Raw genomic sequence first — 25,041 nt, 5'->3', positions numbered from 1 at the left:
CAACCACCAAACACAGAAACAATTTCTGTCCTAAAGGATTCCATCCTACCATTGATGATTTTTCTGTTTGAGAACCCTGTGCAGTTATGTGGCTTTCCAATTAGAATCCATATACATTCATCTAGAGTCAGTCATCTGTGTTTGTGTGTTGTGTGCCTTCAAGTCGTTTCCAACATATAGTGACTCTTAGGTGAAGTTATCATGGACTTTTCTTGGGAAGATTTGTTGAGAGGAGGATTGCCATTTCCTTCCTCCGAAGTTGAGATCATGTGACTTGCCCAAGGTCACCCAGTCAGTTTCATGGCCAAGAAGGGAATTGAACCCTGGTCTCCAGAGTCATAGTCCAACACTCAAACCACTACACCATGCTGTTCACATCAATAATCTTCCTTCCCCCCTAAAAGAGAGTATTGCATATACACCCTTTAATCTGAAAAGACTTTTTTCTCCTAGATGAACTTGCTATTGACAGCATTCTGTATTTGTAGGGGGGAGATTCCTGATGACTGTCACATCAAAGATTATCACAAGGGGGGGGGGGGGGGGGAAAAGGAAAAAAAGGCATAACCCCAGCTAAACTGTGCGATTGCATGGAAGATTATCACATGATACTGCGATCATTCAGGAGTTCATCTGTGAATCCGTGATCCAGCAACAAAGCATTCACGGGGAAGTCCCATGAATTCATTCATGATAGCAGGAATGAAGCATGATTGCGATAGTCTGATAGTGAATTGCGTTTCATTACCACTATTGCAGAAGCAAGTAGGAATACCTAGAATGCATTGTGATGATCAGAATCCATTCTCATTGCCAGGAACAGTTTTGCTGTGGAGTTCAGTCTTCCTTCGGGCTATGGGGTGCAGGTTAGTTAACCGTGGAAAGTGCTGAAGTATTTTTTTTTTTACTGTCTTTATTTTGTCTGGCTAGAAACAGGGTTTTTGGACATGCGCTGTCATGCCAAAACGGCGCCTGCACAAAACTATTATTTATGATTTGATAACAATTCATTTATAGATGTGAGCGAAACTCTATTGTGATATTGCTTTTAATTGTGCGATTGTACGACTGGTGAGATAACATTGAGAACTACAGTGCACTCGCTCCTTATGTGCACAAGCCCCATTCAGTATAATGGGGCTCAAGCATAGGCGGAATTCACCTTAAGCAGGGGGGTTCCAGAACAGATCCCCCACGTAAGGCGAGGTTCCACAGTATAGTGCAAGTGTTGCTTTTTATTTTCATTGCCGCGCTTATTGCCGAATTGGCCATCTTGTGATAATCTCCATTGCTCCATTACAAGAACTGGGATGGCCAGGGCCCCTGCTCTATTTGACTTGTCCTTGGCATTAAGGAATCTCACTTTCTTCTCCTCTGACAGGTTTCTAATAGAAATTATAAAGATAGGATGTCAATATATATCCCTTCCATAAACCCCCAATTTCTGTTCTCTTCTTTTCAGGTTCACTCACTTACCCCTCCTTTCCTCATCATAAACAGAAACGTAACTTTACAACTGCATCTGGCTCACTACGACTTACTTTTCCCTCTGCCCATATCTTCTTGCTGTCTTCAGTAATCTTCCTGTTTTCCTTTAAAAAAAAATCTCTAGTAAAATCTAGTAAAGGAAAGCTCTAACCTTCTGTCTGTTTCTTCCACCCATGCACCTTACTGCCCACTATATTTTACTATCTAGGCACTCTATTATCTAGGCTTAAGTTCCTAATGCTATTCATAATAGGTTTCTTTGTGTTTTGGTAAAATATGTGAATATCTGGTCTAGATGTGCCAGGTTGGCAGCAGCCTTCTCTGGAAGCATATTGCTGGGGCTACAAAAGGAAGAGTTTCCCTTAGAATGAATTTCCCATGCCATTCGTGTTTCTGAAGGGCTGAATATGGAAAATTGGGTTGAATATTGAATAGAGATATGGGTTTCAAACAAGCAGGGTAATTTGTTGTTCTGTGAATTCAAGTCGTTTATGACTTAAGGCAATCCTAAGGCTCAAACAACCATACCATGCTGGCTGTCAGCATGATAACAGTGCAGTGCTATAAATTAGACCCAGAGGGATAATAGAAATTATTGGGCAACAGTGGCAAGAGAGAAGTAGACCCACTGAGTGTATCTTGTCTAATGCCAATCCTCCACCACCAAACCTTGAGATAGTTCAGCATATTATGACCACAAACCTCAGAAAACTGTTGACTTAAAGAGAGAGAGAGAGAGAGAAGGCTTTAAAAGATCTGCCAAAGCCTAGGGGCTGGTGGGAATAGTTTTATATACCATTGTACATGTTGTTATTACATGTGCTGGCATGTGCAACTGCATTTATGGTATATTATATGGAGGAGCGCTTATTAAACTAAAACTTAAAAATAAAATAATTTGATAGTATCATTTTGAAATGTGACACACACACACACACACACATTTCATTAGTCACCAAAGAGTAGTGAAATAATATTTTTCTATAAACTTAATGTTCCTTTATAATATTAACAAGCTTCTGCTTCATTTTAGGCATGCAGATTTAGACAGATCAAAACCTTGTATCTGTGCATAGTGAAAAACCACTGTTGTGTTTAGAATGACAATACTGTGATGACTGTATATATAAATTCACAGCTGTACCTTTATAATGAAATAGGTAGCACGAGTCAATTTCTGAGTGAATAAATGTTTACATAGCAAATTACCTCTGTTCAAGGGTTGTCTTGTTTGTAATCTTGTAAGAGAAAGCCAGAGGTTAAGTGTTCACAGCAAATGAACATCCACCTCACTCCAGTCACAGTCGTGGGCAAGGCACCTTGACATAGGTGACTTGAGGAAAGCTTTTTCATGCCACTCCACTCTCATTCCCTCTGTGGATTAGCTGCACACCAGGATCATTAAAGAACAGTCAAATCAGCAGTTTTTAGCAGAGGAAGGACTAATTTCAGTGGCAGGAAAATAGGTTTAAAAGCTTATTAAAAGCTGTGTTTGTCTCTGTTTTTAGTGGCACAACTATTTCTAGCAGTTACAGAAATCTTTTAGATTGAAACTAGAGGTTTACATCAGAAACCCTTTTTAAAATGATCAATACACAAATCCTGTCAGTCTCAGTCAGATTACTGGTCTGCCTTAGCAGGTAATTTATATGCATTTTCTGCAACAAATGGAATAATTGTTTTCTTCCTAGCAATACTTGCTTTTGAAGTTCAAGATCAGGTTAACAATTTATGGAGAATCTGTACCTGCTTGTGAAAAGATGTCACAGAAATGCAGGAAATATATGGTAAACATTTATTATTCATGTGCCAGAGTGGTTCTTTGTTGAACCTCTTCCCCATGTCCTAGTGACCAAGGATAATGTTATTTTTCTGTTGTGTGCCATTTTAGCAAATGCACAGTTTGAGAAACTTATTATTACTATTTACATTTTTTAGGAACCTCAGTGGTGCAAGTGACAGCAACTGATGCAGATGACCCTACTTATGGCAACAGTGCCAGAGTGGTTTACAGCATTCTTCAAGGGCAGCCTTACTTTTCTGTGGAACCAAAAACAGGTAAAAGCACTTCTTCTTCCCCTACATACAGTATCTTTGAAAAGAAAATAAGACAATAATAATAATAATAATAATAATAATAATAATAATAATAATAATAGATATTTAACACTGATAAATTTTATTGTGAGTTCATCTAAATTCCAGGTAGTTGCATATGCTACATTTTTGCTTATGCAGATATTTATGAGTAACTTGACCTGTTAATGGTGGTGTTGCCTAAATTCAGCCTCCCTGTTCAAATGAAATGTACTATTTATTGACAAATGGTGAGAGTCAAGGAGATGACCGTTACTCTTATGCCCCTACTTAGGAAATTCAAGAGGTCTCTACCTAGGTTGCCTATATTGCCTACCTAGGTTGCCTATAGCCCTGGTGGCAAACCTATGGCATGTGTGCCTTCTCTGGCACATGGAAAAATGGGAGGCAGGGAAAGAGGAGGAACAGTGATGGTTGAAGCCACTGAAATCCATAAACAGGTGTTTATGAATTTCAACGGCTTCAACTATCACCCAGGACAAAAAAGAGGCATAATAAAAACACTAGTAGACCAAGTAAAATGGCTCAGTGAACCCCACTTCCTGGAAGATGAATTGAAGCACCTAGGCTGGGCTCTACAGTCTAATGATTATTCCAGCTCAGACATCAGAAGGGCTGCCAGAGGCAGAAAAATCCACAAGAGTGAAGTCAAACAACCACCAAAAGGGAAGATATTTTTACAACACATCAAAGGAGTCACAGACAGAATAGGGAAACTGGTGAGGAAACAGTCTCCAGATGATCTACAAACCAACCAAGAAAATCCAGCAAATGCTGCACTCAGCGAAGGACAGGAGAGACACTCTCATGGCTGCAGGAGTTTACCGTATACCATGCAGCTGTGGACAAGACCTCAAAATGCAGCATCAAAACCCGAATCAAGGAACATGAGAGAAACTACAGACTGGGTAAGCCATAAAAATCAGCAGTAGCAGAAGACATTATAAACCATATAATGGGGCATAAAATTCTGTTTGAAAACACTGAAATTCTGGACCATGCCAACAACTGTCAGGTCAGAATGCACAGGGAAGCCATTGAAATCCATAAACACCTGGACAACTTCAGCAGGAAAGAAGAAAGTCTTAAAATAAACAGTTTAGCTACCAGTCCTGAAAAACACCAAAATTAAGACTCAGACCATGCAAATGAAAACCACCCAGGGTAAGAGGGATTTCCCAGCAGACTATGGATCATTAATTGTATTGTCACCCTGATGCCTTGTCATTCTACAATAGATAAACACAGAGATTAACATGTAAATAACTTCCTCTTAACCAAGGGTCACACAGTATATATATACCTCACAAACTCCCATATCAGCATTCTCTGAAGATGCCAGCCATGGATGCTGGTGAGACGTCAGGAATAAACTTTTCCAAAACACAGCCACCTAGCCCAAAAGTCCCACAAAAGGGTATGGATTCTAGCCGTGAAAGCGTTTGACTTCACTTCCTGTAGCTCTCAGAGCCCCTTCTCCAAGCCCATGCCACTGGAAACCTAAAGAAGAAGAATCATGTTCCCAGAAAACCCCAAGAAGTGTGATTCCTTTTTTAAAATGAGGTACATGGACCATGTGTTCTTTGTTGATATTTAAAATAAGCACTATTTTTAAACAGGAGTAAAGTGTGTGTTTTGCTTTTTGCTTTTTAAAAAAATTTGTGAGTGTGGTGTTTTGGCTTCATTTTAATTAGCTATAGACATGCATGGGTTGTGTATTCAGGATTTTATCAGCTACTGGAACACTGTTGTTTTAAAGTTCTCTTATTTCCACGCACCATAAATGTGTTAAATTCTATAAGGCCAAAAGTGCATTTGAAAACATTGTACATATTTGAAATTCTTTGTATCCTTCTTTACCTTTTTGTCATTTCAGTCTCAGTAATTTTTAAATTCATTTTCTTTGCTTCATTTACTAGTGCAATCTCAGATCTTCTAAAGTATCTTGTATCTTTTGAATAAGCTAAGGACTTTTCCTCTTTTTTATCTTTATAATGAGATGTTTCAACGCCCAGAATTGCAATGTGTCTGAGTTGTTAAAGCTGACTATTTTCTGAGTGCTTCTATTATCAAAAGCAATAGTACTCTTGTCCATCCCTTAAGTACAATCTTTCAATTAACCATTATGTTTCAGTATGCTGGAGATGGTTGAGTATACTCATTTGTGGAAAATGAATATATGTAATGGTCCCAAAATATGCTGAATAACAGCATCTATGATCATGTTGAAAGAGCGCTCTGCATATACAACTATATGTGCAAAGGGCATTTTTACAGTTATAATTTTACAGTTTTAATTGTACAGATATTATAAAGACATACAATTGTGTTGTACAATGTGCACAATGAATGCTTTCAGAGGCTCCCAGAACAAAACATTTATGTTGCAAGGTATCATTAGTCATACTGCGCTATAGATCCCATCAGTATGTGTCTGAATCAGAACCAAGTCGGAATCCTGGACAGCAGCATGTCAGAAAAATCCAAGAGTGAAGCATTAGCATAGATCAGAGTCATTCTGAGGAGCAAAATCCAATCTGTATGTCAGGAACAACAAAGATAGCTACAATTGGTTTGACTATGACTGTAGAGACCAGGGTTTGATTTCCAGCTCAGCAATGAAACCTGCTGGGTGACCTTGTGAAAGACATGCTCACTCAGCCTCAGGGAGAGGCATTGGCAAAGCTCCTCTGAACAAATCTTGTCAAGAAAACCCCATGACAGGTTCACCTTAGGGTCACCATAAGTCAAAAATGAAGGCACACAACAACAAGCAGTGTCCTAGGTGCCTCCCCATGTGTTTTCTTACAAGGCTATCCAGTCAGATCAAACTCTGGAGGTGGGGCTTGCAGTGAAATGCAAAAATATCCAGATCTATATAGCCATATTTCTGAGGCCTTTCTGTGATTCTACCAAAGTTCTGAAACACCAAAATCTAGAGAAAGATAATTGAAGAACTGCTACCAATCAGACAAACATTTTTGAATATTCCTTATACATAAGAGTCTACAAATAAATTGCATATGTGTGCACACAAGAGTCTAGGGATGTAAATCTTTGCAAATATTCTTTCAGGAAGGAGCATTCTTTTCTTCATTGAGAGAAAGTTGTCAAAGATTTCAAAGGTTATTCACACTTCAAGTCTGATTATGTGAAAAAAGTGTGTGATTTTTAAACTTTTTTTGCAGAGAAAACAACACAAGTGTCATTTTCTATTCAGAAATGATGTTTTCCATGAAAAAAATACTAGTGTTTTAGTGCAAGAAACTTATTTTCTGTTTAAGAAACTTGTGTGTGTGTGCATAAAATTCATACATTGTTCCACACATCAAATTCTGTGTTTTCCATGTGGGAAATTTGTGCCATGCACAGAAAATTATTTCCTTGGAGTGAAAAATATGCTTTTTGTGTGTGTAGAGTCTTGCTTGTCTGGATTCTCCTTGCCAGGGTTTCCTAAATCTCATGAAAACTTTTCTTTTTGTTATTATTGAATTTTTAAAACTATTTTGACTAGTATTTTATAATAATCTTTCCCTGAGACACTTTTTGAGCCTTCCAGTATTTCTGAAATAAGAACCTTATATCTACTATGATCTAAAAATACACTGAAATGAGTAAAATGGGGGGGTCTCTTTTTTTTGCTCCTGGTTCCCTCTGGATACCCACACAAACTGCCAAATACTGCTATAACTGCTCCTTAAAATGACCTCCTTTAGCCTTGGTGGATGATGCTATTCTGTTGCCAGTATTTAATTGGGAGACCAGTCAGCATCTGTGGAATGAGGTGCCATGTTGTCCTTTATCTCAATATGCCAATTGTCTTGGACTTTCCCTGCCCACTAGTATCAATTATATTCAGTTCTTCCTTACACCATATAATAGTGGATCTGTCCTAGGATTTTACAGGTATTTCTGCCACTCTTTGTTAGCATTATGATCATTAGAATCTATGATTTAGCTGTTGAAGGTGGAGCAAAGCAGGAATGGTTTTGTGCCTAAGCCAGTCCCACAATTACCTTGATTATCCATAATTTTTAATTTGGTGCTTCTTGTCCTTCCCTCAACAGATCACAAGAATGACTGTTTTCTCTCTCTCAAACCTGTAGTCAGCTTTGAAACACCTTGTAATAAAACTAATTAAAGAAACAAATACAGTCGGCCCTCCTTATCCACAGATTTTCTATCCACGGATTCAAACATACACGACTTCAATATTTAAAAAAGTATAAATTCCAAATAGCAAACCTTGATTTTCCATTTTATATAAGGGACACCATTTTGCTCTGCCATTATATTTAATGGGACTTGAGCATCCATGGATTTTGTTATCCACGGAGGATCCTGGAACCAAACCTTAGCAGATAACAAGGTCCCACTGTAATAATCTTCATATAGACAACTCACAAACCCATGAAGTCAGAATATGATATATCTAGGGACAAAACATCAAAAATAGTACAAGGAAATGAATTGTGTTATTACATTTTCACCTTTGCAATATATTTAGTATAGACCAAATACAGCTATGAAATCTTTTTTTTTCCCTTTCCAGCAGAGTGAAAATGAATGGGTTTCTCTGAATTCAGAAGAGGAAATAAATAAATCTGGAACTAAAAAGCTTACAAACATCAGATGGGGATATAGAGGCCCCAGTGCACCTCTCAGTTATACCTATATTTTATGTTTTCTCTGCTTGTGACATGCAGTGGTGGTGGAGTAAAAGCCTCTCTCTCAGAAATTCAGAGTTGGCAGCTGTACTGCATAACAAGCATAAATAGCTGTAAAACCTTCCTGGTTTGAGGAAGAATATTTATTTGTCTGATCTTTATCTGCAGAGCAGAATTATGACAAGTTCACTTTTCTCTCCCTTCCTTTCTCCCCTCCCTTTTAAATTTCAAAGCATAATTACACATGGCACGGAGATGGCCAAATGGATAAATCTGTAAAACTATTTCAGATAACACAGTGCTTCAATTACTACATCAAAGCTCCCTAATTACAGTGAGTGCTTTAGAAGTGGTTATTGTTTTTTTAAAAGACGATATTAGCTAATTCAAGATAGCTTCATTGAAATACCTACTGTGATACAGGATTATTAATAGCAGCAAGATTATGTGGAGTTATTTACGATTTAACAATTAAAAAAAAACCCTCACTCTGAATGGCTACTAGATTGCAAAAGTACTGCTGAAATGTTGTCTCTTTTCCAAACCTCAGCTTGATGGTAGAGAATCTATAAAAAGACAGGGTTCCTGATCAAACTGATCTATTTTGTATAGATCTCAGATGCTAATGAATCTGGCCACAAATCACATCAATTTCCAGCTATCTACAGTATGGAGTTTATCACACAAGCGAGATCCCGTGGGAAAACAGGATTTAAAGGAGAGTTAAATTGGAGAAAACCCAGAAATGCCCAAAGTTTATCAAACGACTTTGCTGTTAATGTGAAATAGTGTGAAGTTAAACCAAAGTTAAACTGGAGAAAATTGGCAGCTTTTTGCTTTCGGGAAATTCCGAAAATAAAAAGTTGGTGTTTTTCTCCACTTTAACTTTGGTTTAACTTCATGTTATTTCACTTTAGCAGCAATTTGGTTTGATAAACTTCCCAAATTTGCGGGTTCTGTTTACATTCTAATTTAACTTAATTCTTGTTTAAATCTCATTTTCCCACGGATCTCACTAGTGTGATAAAGCTCAGTGATATGGAAGATTATGTGTCATACATAGGACAGCGTTTGTGTACAGTGCAGAAAATCCATATGTCATATAGAAATACTTTAACATTTTTGGAAATGTTGATGACATAGAAAATCCTCCACTTATCATTCCACATTTTCAGAGACAAAATAAAATGATTAATTCAGTCCTTCATTTCCTACCCTTTCCCCACCCTTGAACCACTTGGTAGCACATAAAACTAGGTACAAATAAATATGTGCATTATTTAAAACATACAAAATTAAACTATAATTGAACTGTCAGTATAATTAAAAGCTATGTAAAACTAATCCATTTAGAAGCAACAAAAAAGAGCAAATTATTAAAGCCTTTTCCCTCATAAACAGCTGAGTGTCAAAAGCCTGTGAGAACAACAACAAAGTTGGAGCATTTGTTGGCTCTCTATATGAGGTGTTATGGAGGCTGGGAGGAGCCACCTGGAAGATTCTCTTCTGTGTTCACAGCAGATGTAAGGGGATGAGATGGAGAGAAGGACCTCCTTTAAAGAGCTAAGAATATACTAGAGCCCTAGTATGTAAGAATATAGTTCTTCAGAAAATCTGAGCCCAAGTCATATTGAGGTGGGGGGATGCAATACTTACTTTTTGGGTGTTGTTCACAGAATTAAAGTCTCTTTATGACCTTACAAATATATTGTACTATGTCTAGGGGAGAAATAGTTCTGTGGTGGCAAGTCTGAAAAACATTGGTGAATACTGTATTCTGAATATGCAAGGAGAAACAGGACTGCTTTTTGTGTCCTTTGACTTCTCTGGACTCTACCAACCCATCCTATTTCTAGGCTGCATCTGCACTGCAGAAATAGTAGTTTCACACCACTTTCATTGCTATCTCTCAATGCTATTGAATTCTGGGATTTCTGGTTTTGTGAGATAAGTAGCCTTCTCAGAGAGGTCTGGCACCACAAAGGAGTACAAATTGCAGAATTCCATAACATTGAGCCATAGCAGTGAAAGTGGTGTCAAAAGGCATTATTTTTGCAGTGCACATGCAGCCTTAGTGTGTAAAGGGGGTGAGTTCACTTTCAAGGAAGCCTTCAGGAGTAGCCATTCACTTTTTAAACAGGTTGCAAGTATGTGCTTATGTGCATGTGTACACACTCAGATACAAATACTCTTTAGCATATTTGTTGTTATGTTGTTGTTGTTATTGTGTGCCTTCAAGTTGTTTCTGACTTATGGTGACCCTAAGGTGACCCTATCGTGGGATTTTTTAGGTAGGATTTGTTCTGAGGTGTGTTGCCTTTGTCTTCCTCTGAGACTGGGATGTTTATCACACTATGCTCTTAAAGAGGTACTATTCCAGTGTGACTCCTCTAGCTGCCTCCTGTTGCATGCTGGGATTGGCAGTTTTAAGGAGGGGTATTTAGAATTCTCAGGCAGAGAAGTTCAGCTCCTTAAAACTGCCAATCCCAGCATGCAACAGGAGGCTGCTAGAGGAGTGACACTGGAATAGTACCTCTTTAAGAGCATAGTGTGATAAACATCCGAGAGAGTGTAACTTGCCCAAGGTCACCCAATGGGCTTCCATGGATGAACAGGGATTTGAACCTTGATCTCCAAAGACATACTCTAATGCTCAAACTACTGCATCATGCTGGCCCTGTTTAACATAATAGTTGCTTTTGAAAACGACAATGGATGAGATTTCCCCCCCATCAACACCATTTTTGAAGGAGCCGTGGTGGCACAGTGGTTAAATGCTGGTACTGCAGCCACAACATTGTGAGTTTGATCCCAGAGGGATCCAAGTTGACTCATCCTTGCATATGTACCCAGCTTGTTGGGGGCAATTGACTTAGAGATTGTAAATTGCTTAGAGAGTACTGAGTACACTATTAAGCAGTATAGAAATGTAAGTACTAATGCTATTTTTGGCATCCAGTCAGCTTTTGAGGAGTCACATACAGTCAGCCCTTCTTATACACAATTTTTTTATATACGGATTCAAGCATCCACGGTTTGAAAATGTTCAAAAAAAGTATAAATTTCAAACATCAAACCTTGATTTTCCATTTTTTTTATAAGGGACACCATTTTGCTATGCCATTATATTTAATGGGACTTGAGCATCCACGGATTTTGTTATCCACGGGGGATCTTGGAACCAAACCCCAGCATATAACAAGGTCCCACTGTAATCAGAAAATTAACCCAGATCTGTGCAAAGTTTAGAGAATGTTAAGCTTCTGTTGTTCACTCATAAATGTTATTCATTGTTATAAGGGCTGTGTGTGACATTTTCTGGATTATGCACACTGGAATACGGACCACATCATTCACCTTACTCCAATATAATTTTGCTTTTTAATTACAAACATAGATACCACTGCTTTATTCTAAGTATTTTGGTATATTTCAGGTATCATCAAAACAGCGCTTCCCAACATGGACCGAGAAGCAAAAGACCAGTATCTTCTTGTCATTCAAGCAAAAGATATGGTTGGTCAAAATGGGGGTCTTTCTGGGACCACTTCTGTCACTGTCACCCTTACAGATGTCAATGATAATCCTCCACGCTTTCCCCGCAGTAAGTGTCTATAGGTAATAATTAAGGAAGCCAAAATTTCAAGCTGTTCCATATTTATTTTACTTTGCTACCTGGAGGAATGCTTAAGGACCATGTAACAGAGATGTAAAGTTGGGATTTCATTCAGCTTACCTGCTATTGCCCATTATGGTTAGGATGGAAATCCAGTTTTAGATGAGAGCTTTGGGGTATTTTTTTACAGCCATCAATGGCAATGGATTGTTTGTTTGTTATTTAAAGTATTTGTGTATCCTCTCCAACCCCACAAGTGTTCCTGAGACAATGAACAAATAAAATCAATTAAAATACAAACATAAAAAACATTCTAAAAACGTATTAAAAGACCCTTTAAAAACTAAACAGTCCAAAACCAATCATAGAATCCAGTTTTAGAACAGTGAAAGCAGCAATTTCAAATACTCAAAGCCATGCAGAACAGCAGTGTTTTGGCTGCCTAACGGAAGCTTAAAAGAAAAGGGGCCAGCTTAACTTCCTTGGATAGGGAATTCCACAGTTGAGGCAGTGCTATAGAGAAAGCCCTAAACCCACCAAACTAACTTCACAAGGTGTTGGGAAACAGGACAGGGTCTGCCATGATTTCAAATTTCTGTTAGGTCCATATGGAAGGAGGCCGTCTTTCCAATATCCTGGCCCCAAGGTGTTTATGACTTTGTAGGTCAACACCAGAACCTTGAACTGGGCTTGGAAACAAATAGGAAGTTAGTGCAGTTCACCCAGGTCCGATGTTGTATGGCCTCTAAAATGCAAACCTGAAACAAATTTGACTGCTGTATTTTGCACTAGCTGCAGCTTCTGAACACTTTTCAAGGGCAGCCCCATGCAGAGCTCATTTCAGTATTCTAATCAGGAGGTAACTAAGGCATGAACCACTATGTTAATTATCTCCCAATAATTTTATGAAGACTATGCTATAAACCTTTCTGGTAAAAACATATGGTTAATTTTAATTGTTTTTGCTTATCCCAGTATTATGTGGTTCATTTTTGCCTGAGTCATTCAAAACCTATTTCTGAAGTCCTATTTCTGCTTTCTCAGTTGCAGATATAGCACATACATATAGTCTGGCATACATTTTAGAAAGTGGAGATAGAGATGGGGGATGGGGATAGAGACTGATAAAATCCAGAACAAATTTGAGTTGTTCTTTCCATTCTAACCATTTTCTCACTTTTGAACTATTCATCTCTAACCAGTTTTACAATCACTGAAACTGCTCTACTCATCAGTCTGTAAACTACTTAAAATTTTTGCAGCTGACAGACTTTGGACCAGTCGATACCTAAGAGACTAGCCTTGTTTACCTCCATCAGATTCATTGCCCCCACAGTCCTTTAATGTAAAGAATTAAGTCCAATGCTGTTGTTATTCCTGAACATCCAGATTTCTTGGCTAGACATTGTCACCTATTTTACAACAACAACAACAACAACAACAACAATAATAATAATATTTATTTGTATACCGCCCTCTGGCAAACCAATCCGGGCGGTTAACAACAGTAAAATTTAAAATATGACAATTAAAAACACTTTATCCCTCCCCACCTTAAGACAGTATTAAACAGTATAACATATTAAAAACACAATATCAAGCATAAAAACAGCAGTTAACCCAACACATCTATATTTTCTAAAGCCTTATGTAAATGTTGCATGTGTTTGTTTGTGCATACATGCCTCTCTATAGTTTGAAGTCTGCTTCTAGTCAACTTTATGATTGAAATACATCTGTTTTTGATGGAAAGAGACAAGATATGTATCAATGTGTCCTGGATAGCTGGATGCATAGCTTCTTCTAATCTTGTGTGCAGTTCACATTGTTCAAGTGTCTCTTTCAGATACTTGTCTTCCTCCCCACCCGCATCACAGATGCACAGAGTTTCATAAAAAAATCAATCTGCAGAGAACTAGAAAACAATCTGCCCTCAATTTACTTCCTTTGACCGAAGTGCCTCATGACTAAACCAAGAAGGGGAGAAAAACAAGTCTGTTTATAGACATCAGCTTCCCTGTTTATAAAGAAATTCCCTCCTCTTCCTATGATTTTTTCTTGTAAAGCCATTGTAGGAGTGAATTAGACTAATGTGAAGAACATATGCATGTCCAGTCTGGTCTCTTCTCAAGTGGGTGTGAAAAAAGCAAACCAATCAGAAGCAAGAATAGCAATTGAATTCTTCCCCCCTTTGAATTATTTGGGTAATAATAGAAAACGGAATCAGTTTGTGGAAGTGAGAATGTAGTAGCTTCAGCCTACATTTTTTAAAGCTGCATTTTTCATCAGTTTTAGATTGAGCCGTAGATTTCTTTTTCAAGAAAGAAAAAAGATGCCTTTATGAAAATAGCATTTATCTCAATTACTTGATGTGAAGAGCCAGGGAACTGTCTCATTAAGACACAATTAGGTTTTATCTGTGATCTTAGACATGTATTTATTACTTTCCATTGATGACAAAAGGCATACGCAAGACAAATTAGCATTGACTGGTCTGCTTTGGTTAAAAAAAAGTTAGCAAATATGTTTACTTGATGCATCAAATGCTTTCCTGGATTTATATCCAGTATATATAAGCGAGAGCATTGGAGGAAGGGATTTAACAAACCATAAACTGGATTTTGTGAATATGTTTCAGAGTTGATATCACAGAAGTTGATCAGTGATTTCTGTATGCTTCCTCCTCCTACATAGCAGTAGGCCATTCAAGTGGACAATGAAATCCACCAATACCTTAGAACATCATTACCTTGCAAGTGATTTCTCTGTCTCATGGGGCCAATGCTAAACTACTAGACCATTGTGGTTGCTCCTGTGTGTGTGTGTGTGTAATATTATCAAATCAAATAAAAAATAAAAAATAACAATAACAATAACAATTCTGTTGAGAGGGTAGGACTGGAAATCCAGGAAAAGCATGTTTACAATTACGTTTTTGCTTGTATTTTCTTTAGCTTTCAACTAAGTGATGCTGTTAATTAATTGATTCATAGATAGATGAAAATCCAGTGACCATTCTGAATTTTATAGGATCGTATCAATATAATGTTCCCGAATCACTGCCTGTGGCATCGGTGGTGGCAAGATTGAAGGCTGCAGATGCTGATGTGGGACCTAATGCTGAAATGGAATATAAAATTGTGGATGGTGATGGCTTAGGAGTGTTCAAAATTTTAGTGGACAAAGAAACACAAGAAGGAATCATTACAATACAGAAGGTAATCTCAAATTCATTTTGTCCTGTTTTTTTTTTTAATTCAAGTAAGTTAGCGTCATTCTCTATAGAAAGAGACTACACTTGTAAAAAGATAGATATGCCCTATTCTAGAACACATGAAAGCTTGATGCAAGTCACCCTGGAACACTATTGAAATTTGATGTATAAAATTTCCAGGAATTCACTCAGTTACCCATTGACTTGTCCTTTTCTCTCTTTTAACATTGATACGTGGTACAAATATTTCACTTAAACACTTTGAACTTGTATTCCTTGTTTGGACAATTTGTTCAGAACACACTTTCAAACTAGTTAGTGAGACGTCCAACTCCATCTCCACCAAATTTCCCTTCTTGGTTATGATAAATCAAGTACTTGAGAGAAAAAATCCAGACCTCCACCCATTTCTGCTGTCTCCTACTTCTCTCAAAGTTATTAATGAACTCTTATTGAAGACGTCTGAGGCAGAAAACATCATCACCATTCCCCTCCTCCTCATCTTCTACTTTTTAAAAAAAACATCTAGGTGGCAGGAGCAGGAACATTGATGTTGATAAGAGGTAAAAGGAGGGTTTCCCCAGACTTTCTGCCCCTTCCCTCTTGTCCATCCTGCCAGAGTAAGTACTGAGATACTAGACATTATGAGATTTTGAAAATATTAATTCATTGCTTTTGAAAGAACTAGTCTTTCTATAGTCTACTTGTGCCAAGAGTCACCTTCTTCTTCTCCTTTGTCCATCATCCCAGAACAGGCAACACAAGGAGCAGTAGAGTAGATTTTAGGAGAATATTGAATTTTTCAAGTCACTTACATACCAAGTCAGGTGAGCAATTTTTTTTATAGACAGACCTGAATGAAACACCAAAACTCTTTATTGTTAGTATTATGCATTTTGCAGAAAATTACCCCCACACACACACCTTTAAAATAATTTTAAATACTATCCAGGAAACAAGGGCATGAGAATGCTTATCCCTCCCAGTGCATAGAATCTACTTCATGTGTATCAAAACTGCATATGAACTGCATCCAATCAATATCTCTATGTCCAAATAATAATGTAGTGTAATGTGTTTAAACATACTTCTTCACACTTTATGAATGGGAATATAACTGCCAAGTGGAGAATTTTATACTGGAGTCTCAATTCACTATATATAAAACAAAGCATGTTTCTTATCCATGTGGCTTAGTAATGATTGAGCAGTGTCTGGAAAATTTACGATAACAAAGAGCAGCATGCTTCCCCCTCAGTTTACTGCCTCCAGCCCTACTGGACTGCTGCTGTTAGCCCTGAAGCCTTGGGGCAAAAGAAAGGCATCTTTGGAGCATTTTGCTGGGCAGCCATGTATTTCTCAGACTCTGTTCTGTTTCTACTCTCACAAGCTAGTCGTTGACTCTCCTACATATAAAGTCAAAAGTCTGATCAAAGGTATAGAAACCAAGTCTTATGAGGAATGTCTGAGGGAGTTGGCTATGTTTAGCTTGCAGAAAAGAAGACTGTGAGAGGTGACATGATAGCCATCTTTAAATAAGTGATATCAAGTACAAGATGAAGTGAACTTGTTTTCTGATGCTCCAGAGACTTGAATATGATTCAATTTACATTTTAAAAAATCTACTTAACATTAGGGAGAACTTATTTACTGTTATAACTGTTCCACTGCAGAATGCTCTGCACTTGGAGTGTGATGAGGTCTCGTATTTGAGAGTCTTTAAACAGAGGCTGGATGAGCATCTTTCTGGAGTTGTTTCTTCCAACTCTTAAGATTCTGTGATCCTAAGAATACTGAAAGTGACCTCACATTGTATAGGAAAACAACAATTTCCCCCTGTTTATTTTATTTAGCTTTCCATAAGGCAACACATAGGGAGCTTATTGTTAAATATCAGATGTGATTTCACTGAGTATCATCAACAGGATAGAGTGGTGGTGACAGTAAGCATATCAAAAATAATATGAAAGTATAATGGATGACAAGAAATGAATTGTTGTTTTGAATTACCAAGAAAATAAACTCCATCATTTTGTAACTGGACAGACAAAAGAAGGGAGGAGCATCTGACTTCCTGATCTATAAAATGGACATCAGAGGGAAAATTGAATTATTCATTTTAAATGAACAGTTGTCCTCTGTATGAAGGAATGTCTACTTAGCCTAGTTAGCTGGGAAGCTGGGAAGATAGAAATTTACGGGTTCTTGAGATAAACATATTTATTCATTAAATGATTTTTTTCCCATCATATTTTCAATATAATTTTTAATAACAAATTTGTTTGGATAACTGATCCATTATTTTTTTTAAAAAAATGTTACGAAGAGTTGCAATGTTCTCTCTTTATTTCTTACCTAGTAACCTAACTTTAATACTGTATAATCTTATAACTTTATCATCATTAATATATAATATTGTTTATGATATATTTCCCTCTGAAACCAGGTGGTTGGCTCTTAAAACAAGCTCCTTGGCATCTTGTTGATTTGAGGGAAATACTAGTCTAATTTACTGGCAAAAAGAGAGACTCAAAAGAAAACATCTGTTAATCCAATAACAAGGCTTTCAAAATAATGTGTACCATTGATTATTTTACTCAAAATTTAACATATACGGTAGTTATTTTTTTAAGTCAGCAGAAAATTGCTTCCTATAGGAAATAACTGCACATCAGGGTTTCCCCTCCCTTTTTGTGTGGATGACTTATTTTTTTTAATTTTCTTTGGACAAGACAAAATGCTCACTGTTAAAAAAGAAGGAAAGAAATCTGAACGTATGAGGCACAGGATCTAATCAGATAACACTAATGCACAGATATTAATGAAGCTGTCAAGCTCCATTCACTTACTGAAAGAAGCACTGAAGTATGCATTGTCCTTTTAACCTTCAGGGCTGTTGTAGTGATTTTTGAGATGTTCAGCTTGCTATTCTAAACTGAACCCCATATTTCAGTCCTAGTAATGAAGGGATAATCCAGAAACCAACTAAATGATGATTGCTATAAAATAAACATATGTGCCATTGGATTCAAAGTGAAAGTAAGAAGTCAATGTGGTGTAGCATCTTTATAACCCAAAGGATTTTTACTTGTTTAGCATAAGTCAATTTTGCTTCCCAGCATAATATTAACCTAGGATTTTATAGCAGTGCTATGTATGAGAAAATCAATAAAACTTTTTCTTTAAAAAGACCTTTAGATCTGATTATTTAAACCATTAGTTGGAAGCAAGAGGCCTGTCAGAAAGACTAAGTCAACCAATTAAGTCTATCTGTCAATCAGTCCACAGTTAGCAGTGCCACATAGAGTGGGAAGGAGCTAGAAGTAGTACATTGTACACTACTGCTATTCTTAAGGCTGTGATTTTCTTTTCCCCCTACTTCTCAGAAGGCTAAACTAAGATGGATGTGCTTAGGTAGAATAGGGTGTATCTAGTCGTCAACACCATCCTCACTACTACCACCACATTATTGTAATGTTTTAACAATATAAAATGCTTAATTCATAAATGGCTAGAATGTAAAATTGCACTATGTGATATATTTATTAAATTTAAAACTATAAAATCTTTATTTCATATAAATAAAAACGTTCACTTTAATTTATAAGAAATAAAGATTTTATAGTTTTAAGTTTAATAAATATGTCACATAGTGAATTTAAAATTCATATCATACAAAAATTAAAAATATAATTAAACTTTGAATACAATTTAAAGCAGTTTAAACCAGTACCATTAAAAAGTATTGCACATTCTGAAAGTCCCTTGACCAATCAGCCATCAAAGACCTGCTAAAACAGAAAGGTCTTCACTTGCCTATAAAGGATAGCAGGGCAGGGCAGTCTAACCTTTCTAAGATATGAATTCTAGAATAAGAAAGCAGCCACCAAGAAAGCCTTTCTTGAATGTTCTCACCAGATACGCTTGTGAACATGATGGGACAGAAAGAATGGCCTATCCAGAAGATCTCAAAACATGGACAGTCTCCTATATATTGGTTTGAGCATTGGGCTGTGACTGTGGAGACCAGGTTTGGTTCCATGCTGAGCCATGGAAACCTGTTGGTTGATCTTGAGTAAGTCACATTATCACAGCCTCAGATGAAGGCTATTGCATACCATTTCTGAACAAATCATGCCAAGAAACCACATGATAAGGTTTTAGTTGGAAGCAAAGTTGGAGCCAACAACTCCTATTCCAATAAGTTGGAAGCAACTTAAAGGAACCAACAACTCCTATGAGTGAACATGATCCTTCAGATAACCTAGACCCAAACCAGATAGTGCTTTATAGGTCATAATCAGCACTTTGACTTGCACTTAGAAACATGCAGACAACCAGTAGAACTGTATCAATTAGGGAATTGTGTGCTCTCTGTAGGCTTCCTTAGTTAACAATCTAGCTGCAGCTCTTTGGACAAGCTGATGCTTCCAAACTCCTAAAGGCAGCCCCATTTACAATCCATTACAGCAATCTGAATAGGATGTAAATAATGCTCATGGCCAAATCTGATGTGTCTAGGAATAGGCACAAGTGGTGCACAAATAATAAATAATAAATAATAAATTTTTTATTTGTAGCCCGCCTTTCCAGCGATCAAGGCGGGTAACAGCATATAAAAATTTAACAATATACAATCCATAAAGCATACGATAAACATTAATCAATAAAAACATCAACAACTGCTACATACACTAACATCTCCAGCTAGCACAATAGTGCAATAGAGATCTTAATAGTACAATCTTAATAGTATAATCTTAATAGTACAAAAGCACAGTTGGCTGCCATTGTGACTAGAGCTTCCAGTCGAAATGTATCTTCAGAAGGGTATGTTCCATTTGGTACAGACCAGATTCCTATTTCCAGATCACTGACCAGGGAGAGACCTCTCCCAGCTTTTGACCATGTGGTGACTGCAGCAAAGAGAGTAAAATTTAACAGCCTTAGTAGCAGTAAACACTTCTTGGGATTAAGTCTGGATTAAGTTTCAGTTTCTGCACCCTCATCCATCCTATTGCTGATTACAGGCACTGGCTTGGAACTGAGACAGCTTGCTTGGACTGAGATGAAAAAAAATAGAGTTATGTGCAGTGGCATCACTAGGGAGTATGGGTAGTGTGGCCCACACTGGGTGACACCCCAGAAGAGGGGTGAGATCCCAGCTCCCTGATCTGCATTATCTACTTGTGAGTAGAGCAGCATGGGGCAGCGAGAGGAAGGTCAGAGCGTCCCACTTCAGTGCCCTGCGCCATTTACATGTGAGTAGATTGGTGAGGGGAGGGCCAGAACACCTTCACCTCCCCGCCCCATGCCATCGACTCATGAGTAGAGTGGCAAGGGGAAAGCCAGAGCACCCTCACCTCCCTGTCCCATGCTGTCTACTCATGAGTAGAGCTGTGACTGGAAGACCAGAGACTCCTACCTCCCCACCCCACGTCATCTAGTCATGAGTGGAGAGGCATGGGGCAGTGGGGGAAGGCAAGAATGCCCCTGCCTTCTGCCCTGCACCATCTACTCATGAGTAGAGCAATGAGGGGAAGGCCAGAGCACCCCCACCTTGCTGCACCATCTACTCATGAGTAGAGCAACACAGCAGCAAAATGAGGGTCCTTTTTGGCCCTTGCCCTGAGAAGCTGCCCAGTAGCCCTGCCCCCCACATCAGGTGACACCCCAAGTGGGGATGCAAGTGGCAGGGTGTCATCTGCATCCTGATGACAGGGGAGTCCAAAACTCCAGATGACTTCTCCCACTGGTTAATGTACAATGGACCCTTGCTTTATGCAGGGGATCCATTCTACCACCACCACTCCCACATAAAGCAAATTCTGTGCATGCTCAAGCCTCTTTTACATGAAAGGGGCGTGTTCCCATGAGCGCACACTCCATTCATCTAAATGGGGCTTCCTGTCTGCGTGACCTCAGGTCCACATATCGAAAGCCCGTGTATGGAATGGGCCAACTAAATGTTAAATAGCAGGTGTACAAAATCAGCCCTGCAGGACCTCCCAGGCAAACTTCCAAGGGATCAAGCAGAAGTACCCTAGCATGTTTTCTAAGTTCACCTCTTCAGAAAAGAATGGAGCACTGTGGTGCTGAAATCTACTGAGAGGCCGAGCAGAACCAAAAAGAGCAGGTCATCACCAAGATGACCAAAGCTATCTCTGTCCCATAGCCAGGACTGAATCCAGTTAGAAATGGATCTACTTAATCTGTTGTTAATCTGCTTAATCAAGAATTCTAAGCTGGGTGGCAACCACCTTATCCAGAAATGGAACATGGGAAACTGGCTGGTAGTTGTCCAATTTGGTGGGATCTAGAAGGCTTTTTCAACATAGTCTTATAACTGCCTCCTTTAGGCTTGACAAACTTCTGTCTTGTTTTACCTGGCATTGATCACCTTCTATCTGCTCAGTGAGTTTTTCTCTCTGACTTTATAAATAAACCAGGAAGGGCAGGGATCTAATACATACATAGTGTCCCTTACATTGCCAAGCTGATCACTCTAAACAGTTCTAGTGGTTGGCTCTTTGAAAATGCAATGGTGGCAGAATAGTGTTTGTTTTTGCTGCCCACATTGCCACAGAGTAGGCCTTCAAAGCCTACTACAGTACATAAGCGTTGGCCTATGTTGAATTTAACCTACTATGGTTTTCCCCTCCCAACATCACTCTAGTTGTCATTTCACTCATTTAATCATAATGACATACCTAGAAAACTAGAGGTCTGATATGGCTCCACTCTGTGAGAAAGAATACACAATAACAATTGTGTTTACTACAACAACAATTTTCGCATTCCTGAGATTGACTAGAGCCTTGACAGAATCAGCTACCACCAGGATAGTCCCCTAGAGCCATAAGGAAGCCATCTGGAGGTCTATAAGATTCTTGGTGCAGAAACTCATAATTATCCACCTACCCCTGCAGAGGTTCTAAATCCCAGGAAGTCTAAGCCCACCAGCTAGTAATCTGTTCATGGCAATGGAACTATATACAGTTCCTTCACTCCCAATTCACCATTATCCCATCCACCACAGAAAATGAGACCCACAGTGCCTCCAGCAGCATGAATGGGACCACTTGGGAGAAACAATGTCATGCACGTAATAAGGATCTGAACTCTCCCAATTGAGCAGTCTCAGCATGGATGTCCATGTCCCCCAGCATGGCAAGCTGAAGGGACTCCCACCAACCCTGAGATCACTCCAGGAAGGGAAAAGAAGGGTTGAGCATTACAATGGGTGGTACACAAACAATTCATAATCTGTCCTGGCTGCCCACCTTCATATGCTCATATTTGAACCCTGAAAATTGTGAGATAGTGGACATGGTGAAGAAGATGGAACCCAAACAAACTACTGCAAGTCCACCTTCTTGCTCCAGGTCCCACCTGTTGTTGAACAGGCTCCTGATAGATAAAACTAAAAAATATTCCTTGGCCTAGTACAGAAGGGCCAAAAGCGGCATGCTGCTGCTGATACTAGGATTGAGGAGTGTGCACCATCTGCACACCCCTGAACCCTAGAATGTACGGGCACTGCCATGACTGCGTGGCCCTGCCCACATGGCGTTCATGTGCATGACGTAAGTGCGGTACAGAGTCTGCACCTCCAGGCGCAGTGTTTACATCATGGACACGCGACAGGCACAGTCATGGCGTGCGGAGCATGTCACAAAAAGAACCTGTTTTTAGCAGGTTCTTTTTACTGCGGAGGGATGCTGTGTGGTTTGGCTGCTGTGGCGTCCTTTGGCAGCAGAAAGGAGTGGGTGCAGGCCACCCTTACAGGGCGGTCTGTACAGCCCCTTTGTCTAATCATTCCAGGTCTCTTAATACATGCTTGGTCAGCATGCTCATTCAGGATCAAGTCCTGAATAGCAGTTGTTTTACCTTTCACTGACCATGCATTCATCATGCAATCATATCATGTTTGATATGAAAATATGTATGATATTGTATATTGTTGTTTCTCTCCAAATTTTCATGTCCCATCCCTCAGAAAGAAAGGGGAATTATTTATTGTTATTGTTTATTAATAAAAGCCTTTAATATTTCATAGACGCAAAGGCATTGATTGTGGCATTAAAAAGCATAAAACTAACTTGAATCCATACTTCCAGTTTTGGCCTGGCTTGTCATGCAATTTGTAGGCACTTCCCATATCAGCTGCATCATCCCTGACACTGTGAACTGCCATGATAGTCACATTAGCATTAATTTGTCTTACTATTCTTCTTAATCAATCTAATTTACATCTTTGATTGCGACATTAAGCAGCAGTTCAACTAGTTTACATTTGGCAACTTTATATGATTTGAAAGTAGTCTCACACACCTATAAAATACAATTATGATTGTTATGCATTATTGTTAGTTTGGATTCTGCTGTTTACTCTCATTAAATAATTATCTTGCCCTCTAATTATCCATATTTTCCTCTTAATTTAATAGGGAGAAATTATGTTTCTTTCATCCAGTTTTACCTTGATCATGTAAGAATTTCTTGATGCTTCAGATTTTTATGTACAGTGAACTGGAAAATCAGCAGGAGAAATACATTTGTATTATTGATGTTCCTAACAATATCCCCTGGGTTGTATTACTCCATCACACAACCAGTCTCTGATAAGAACTGTGTGGAACTGTTTCTTTGAAAAAGTTCAGTAAGCTGGGATTTCCCATTCGGTTGCCCAGTCACTTGTCATTTTAGAGAGCTGGCATTCATGTGATCGATATAGAACTCTATCAGGTTCTTTTTCAATACCTCATTCCATTTGAACCTCAGAAGGGACTGACTCTTAACCAGCTTCAGCTGTAATGGGAAAATTATGCTATGTGAATTACCCTTGGGTATGAGAAATACTGGAATTTTGGCACAAGATTTTAAACAAAACCTAGCATGTAGTACTTTAGGAATGCTAAGACCCAGACACATATTTTCAAGTTGAAGATTTTCCTGACTGAAAATTGTAACAAGCTACTAAACATATTTGTCTTTGTAGGAGTTGGATTATGAAGCCAAGGCAAGCTATACCCTGAGAATAGAAGCAGCAAATAAGCAAGTTGATCCTCGCTTTCTAAGCCTTGGTCCTTTCAGTGATATGACAACAGTGAAGATTATTGTGGAGGATGTTGATGAACCCCCTGTATTTACCTCACGACTATACACCATGGTAGTGTCTGAAGCAGCCAAAGTGGGCACCATCATTGGAACTGTAGCAGCTCATGACCCAGATGCATCTAACAGTCCTGTCAGGTAATAACCTCTTTTCTTTATTCCTTTAGTCCTGCAAATAACCTCATGCTGGTAAACAGGTCCTCCAGAGCAAGTTAACTGGGTTGACATTGGGCAAATCACACTAGCTCAGCTTAAGAGAAAGGCAATGAGAACCTCCTCTGATAGTGTTGCCATAAGTCAGAGTTTATTTGAAGATACATCACATCAACAAAAATGAAACCAAAGCTACTCAGAGGGATTTCCTGCCCTTTGTAGCAGGGTTTTATGGTGCAAAGGAGAACACAGGAAAGAAGGAGGACTATTTCATCTCATCATTGGACTCCAATCATGTTGTGGCACTCTAAGTTTGATGAATTATCTGTGATGCCTATTACATGAACTGTGCAGGAATGCAGGAAGTCCTTATATTTATTTCATGTGCCATGGACACTGGAGCAGCTAAATCTGCACACTTATTTGTCTTTATGTTCTAGCTGTGAATAGGGTTAATTCTTTGGGGCAGTGCATTATACAATCAAACAAATAGTTCTTTTGCAGTATGCATTCATATAAATTCAGTAATACAGATTCTTTTTTGCTGCAGTGGGTTTTCTCACATCAGTTGTGTTGAATTTCATTTTGTTAGCTATGGACCAGTTTTCTAGTCTGTTCAGGTCATTTTGAATCTTGATACCCTAGAGGACAGGATCAAGATTCAAAATGACCTGAACAGACTAGAAAAC

At 38.5% G+C, this 25,041-nt stretch overlaps 1 protein-coding gene across 1 annotated transcript in view; it reads left to right on the top strand.

The window, feature by feature from the left end:
• The window catches only part of LOC121930143 (cadherin-7), a 134,205-nt gene extending 109,864 nt beyond the window's left edge, over window positions 1-24,341 (top strand). Inside the window, exons 4-7 of the mRNA XM_042466378.1 lie at window positions 3,427-3,546; window positions 11,689-11,856; window positions 14,899-15,086; window positions 24,084-24,341. Coding sequence (XP_042322312.1) covers window positions 3,427-3,546; window positions 11,689-11,856; window positions 14,899-15,086; window positions 24,084-24,341 — 734 coding nt within the window. The remainder of the gene's footprint in view (window positions 1-3,426; window positions 3,547-11,688; window positions 11,857-14,898; window positions 15,087-24,083) is intronic.
• Window positions 24,342-25,041: the final 700 nt, after the last annotated feature.

Source organism: Sceloporus undulatus, chromosome 4 (assembly GCF_019175285.1).
Source record: "Sceloporus undulatus isolate JIND9_A2432 ecotype Alabama chromosome 4, SceUnd_v1.1, whole genome shotgun sequence".
Lineage (NCBI taxonomy): Eukaryota > Metazoa > Chordata > Lepidosauria > Squamata > Phrynosomatidae > Sceloporus > Sceloporus undulatus.
This window is presented reverse-complemented; position numbering and strand designations above follow the sequence as displayed.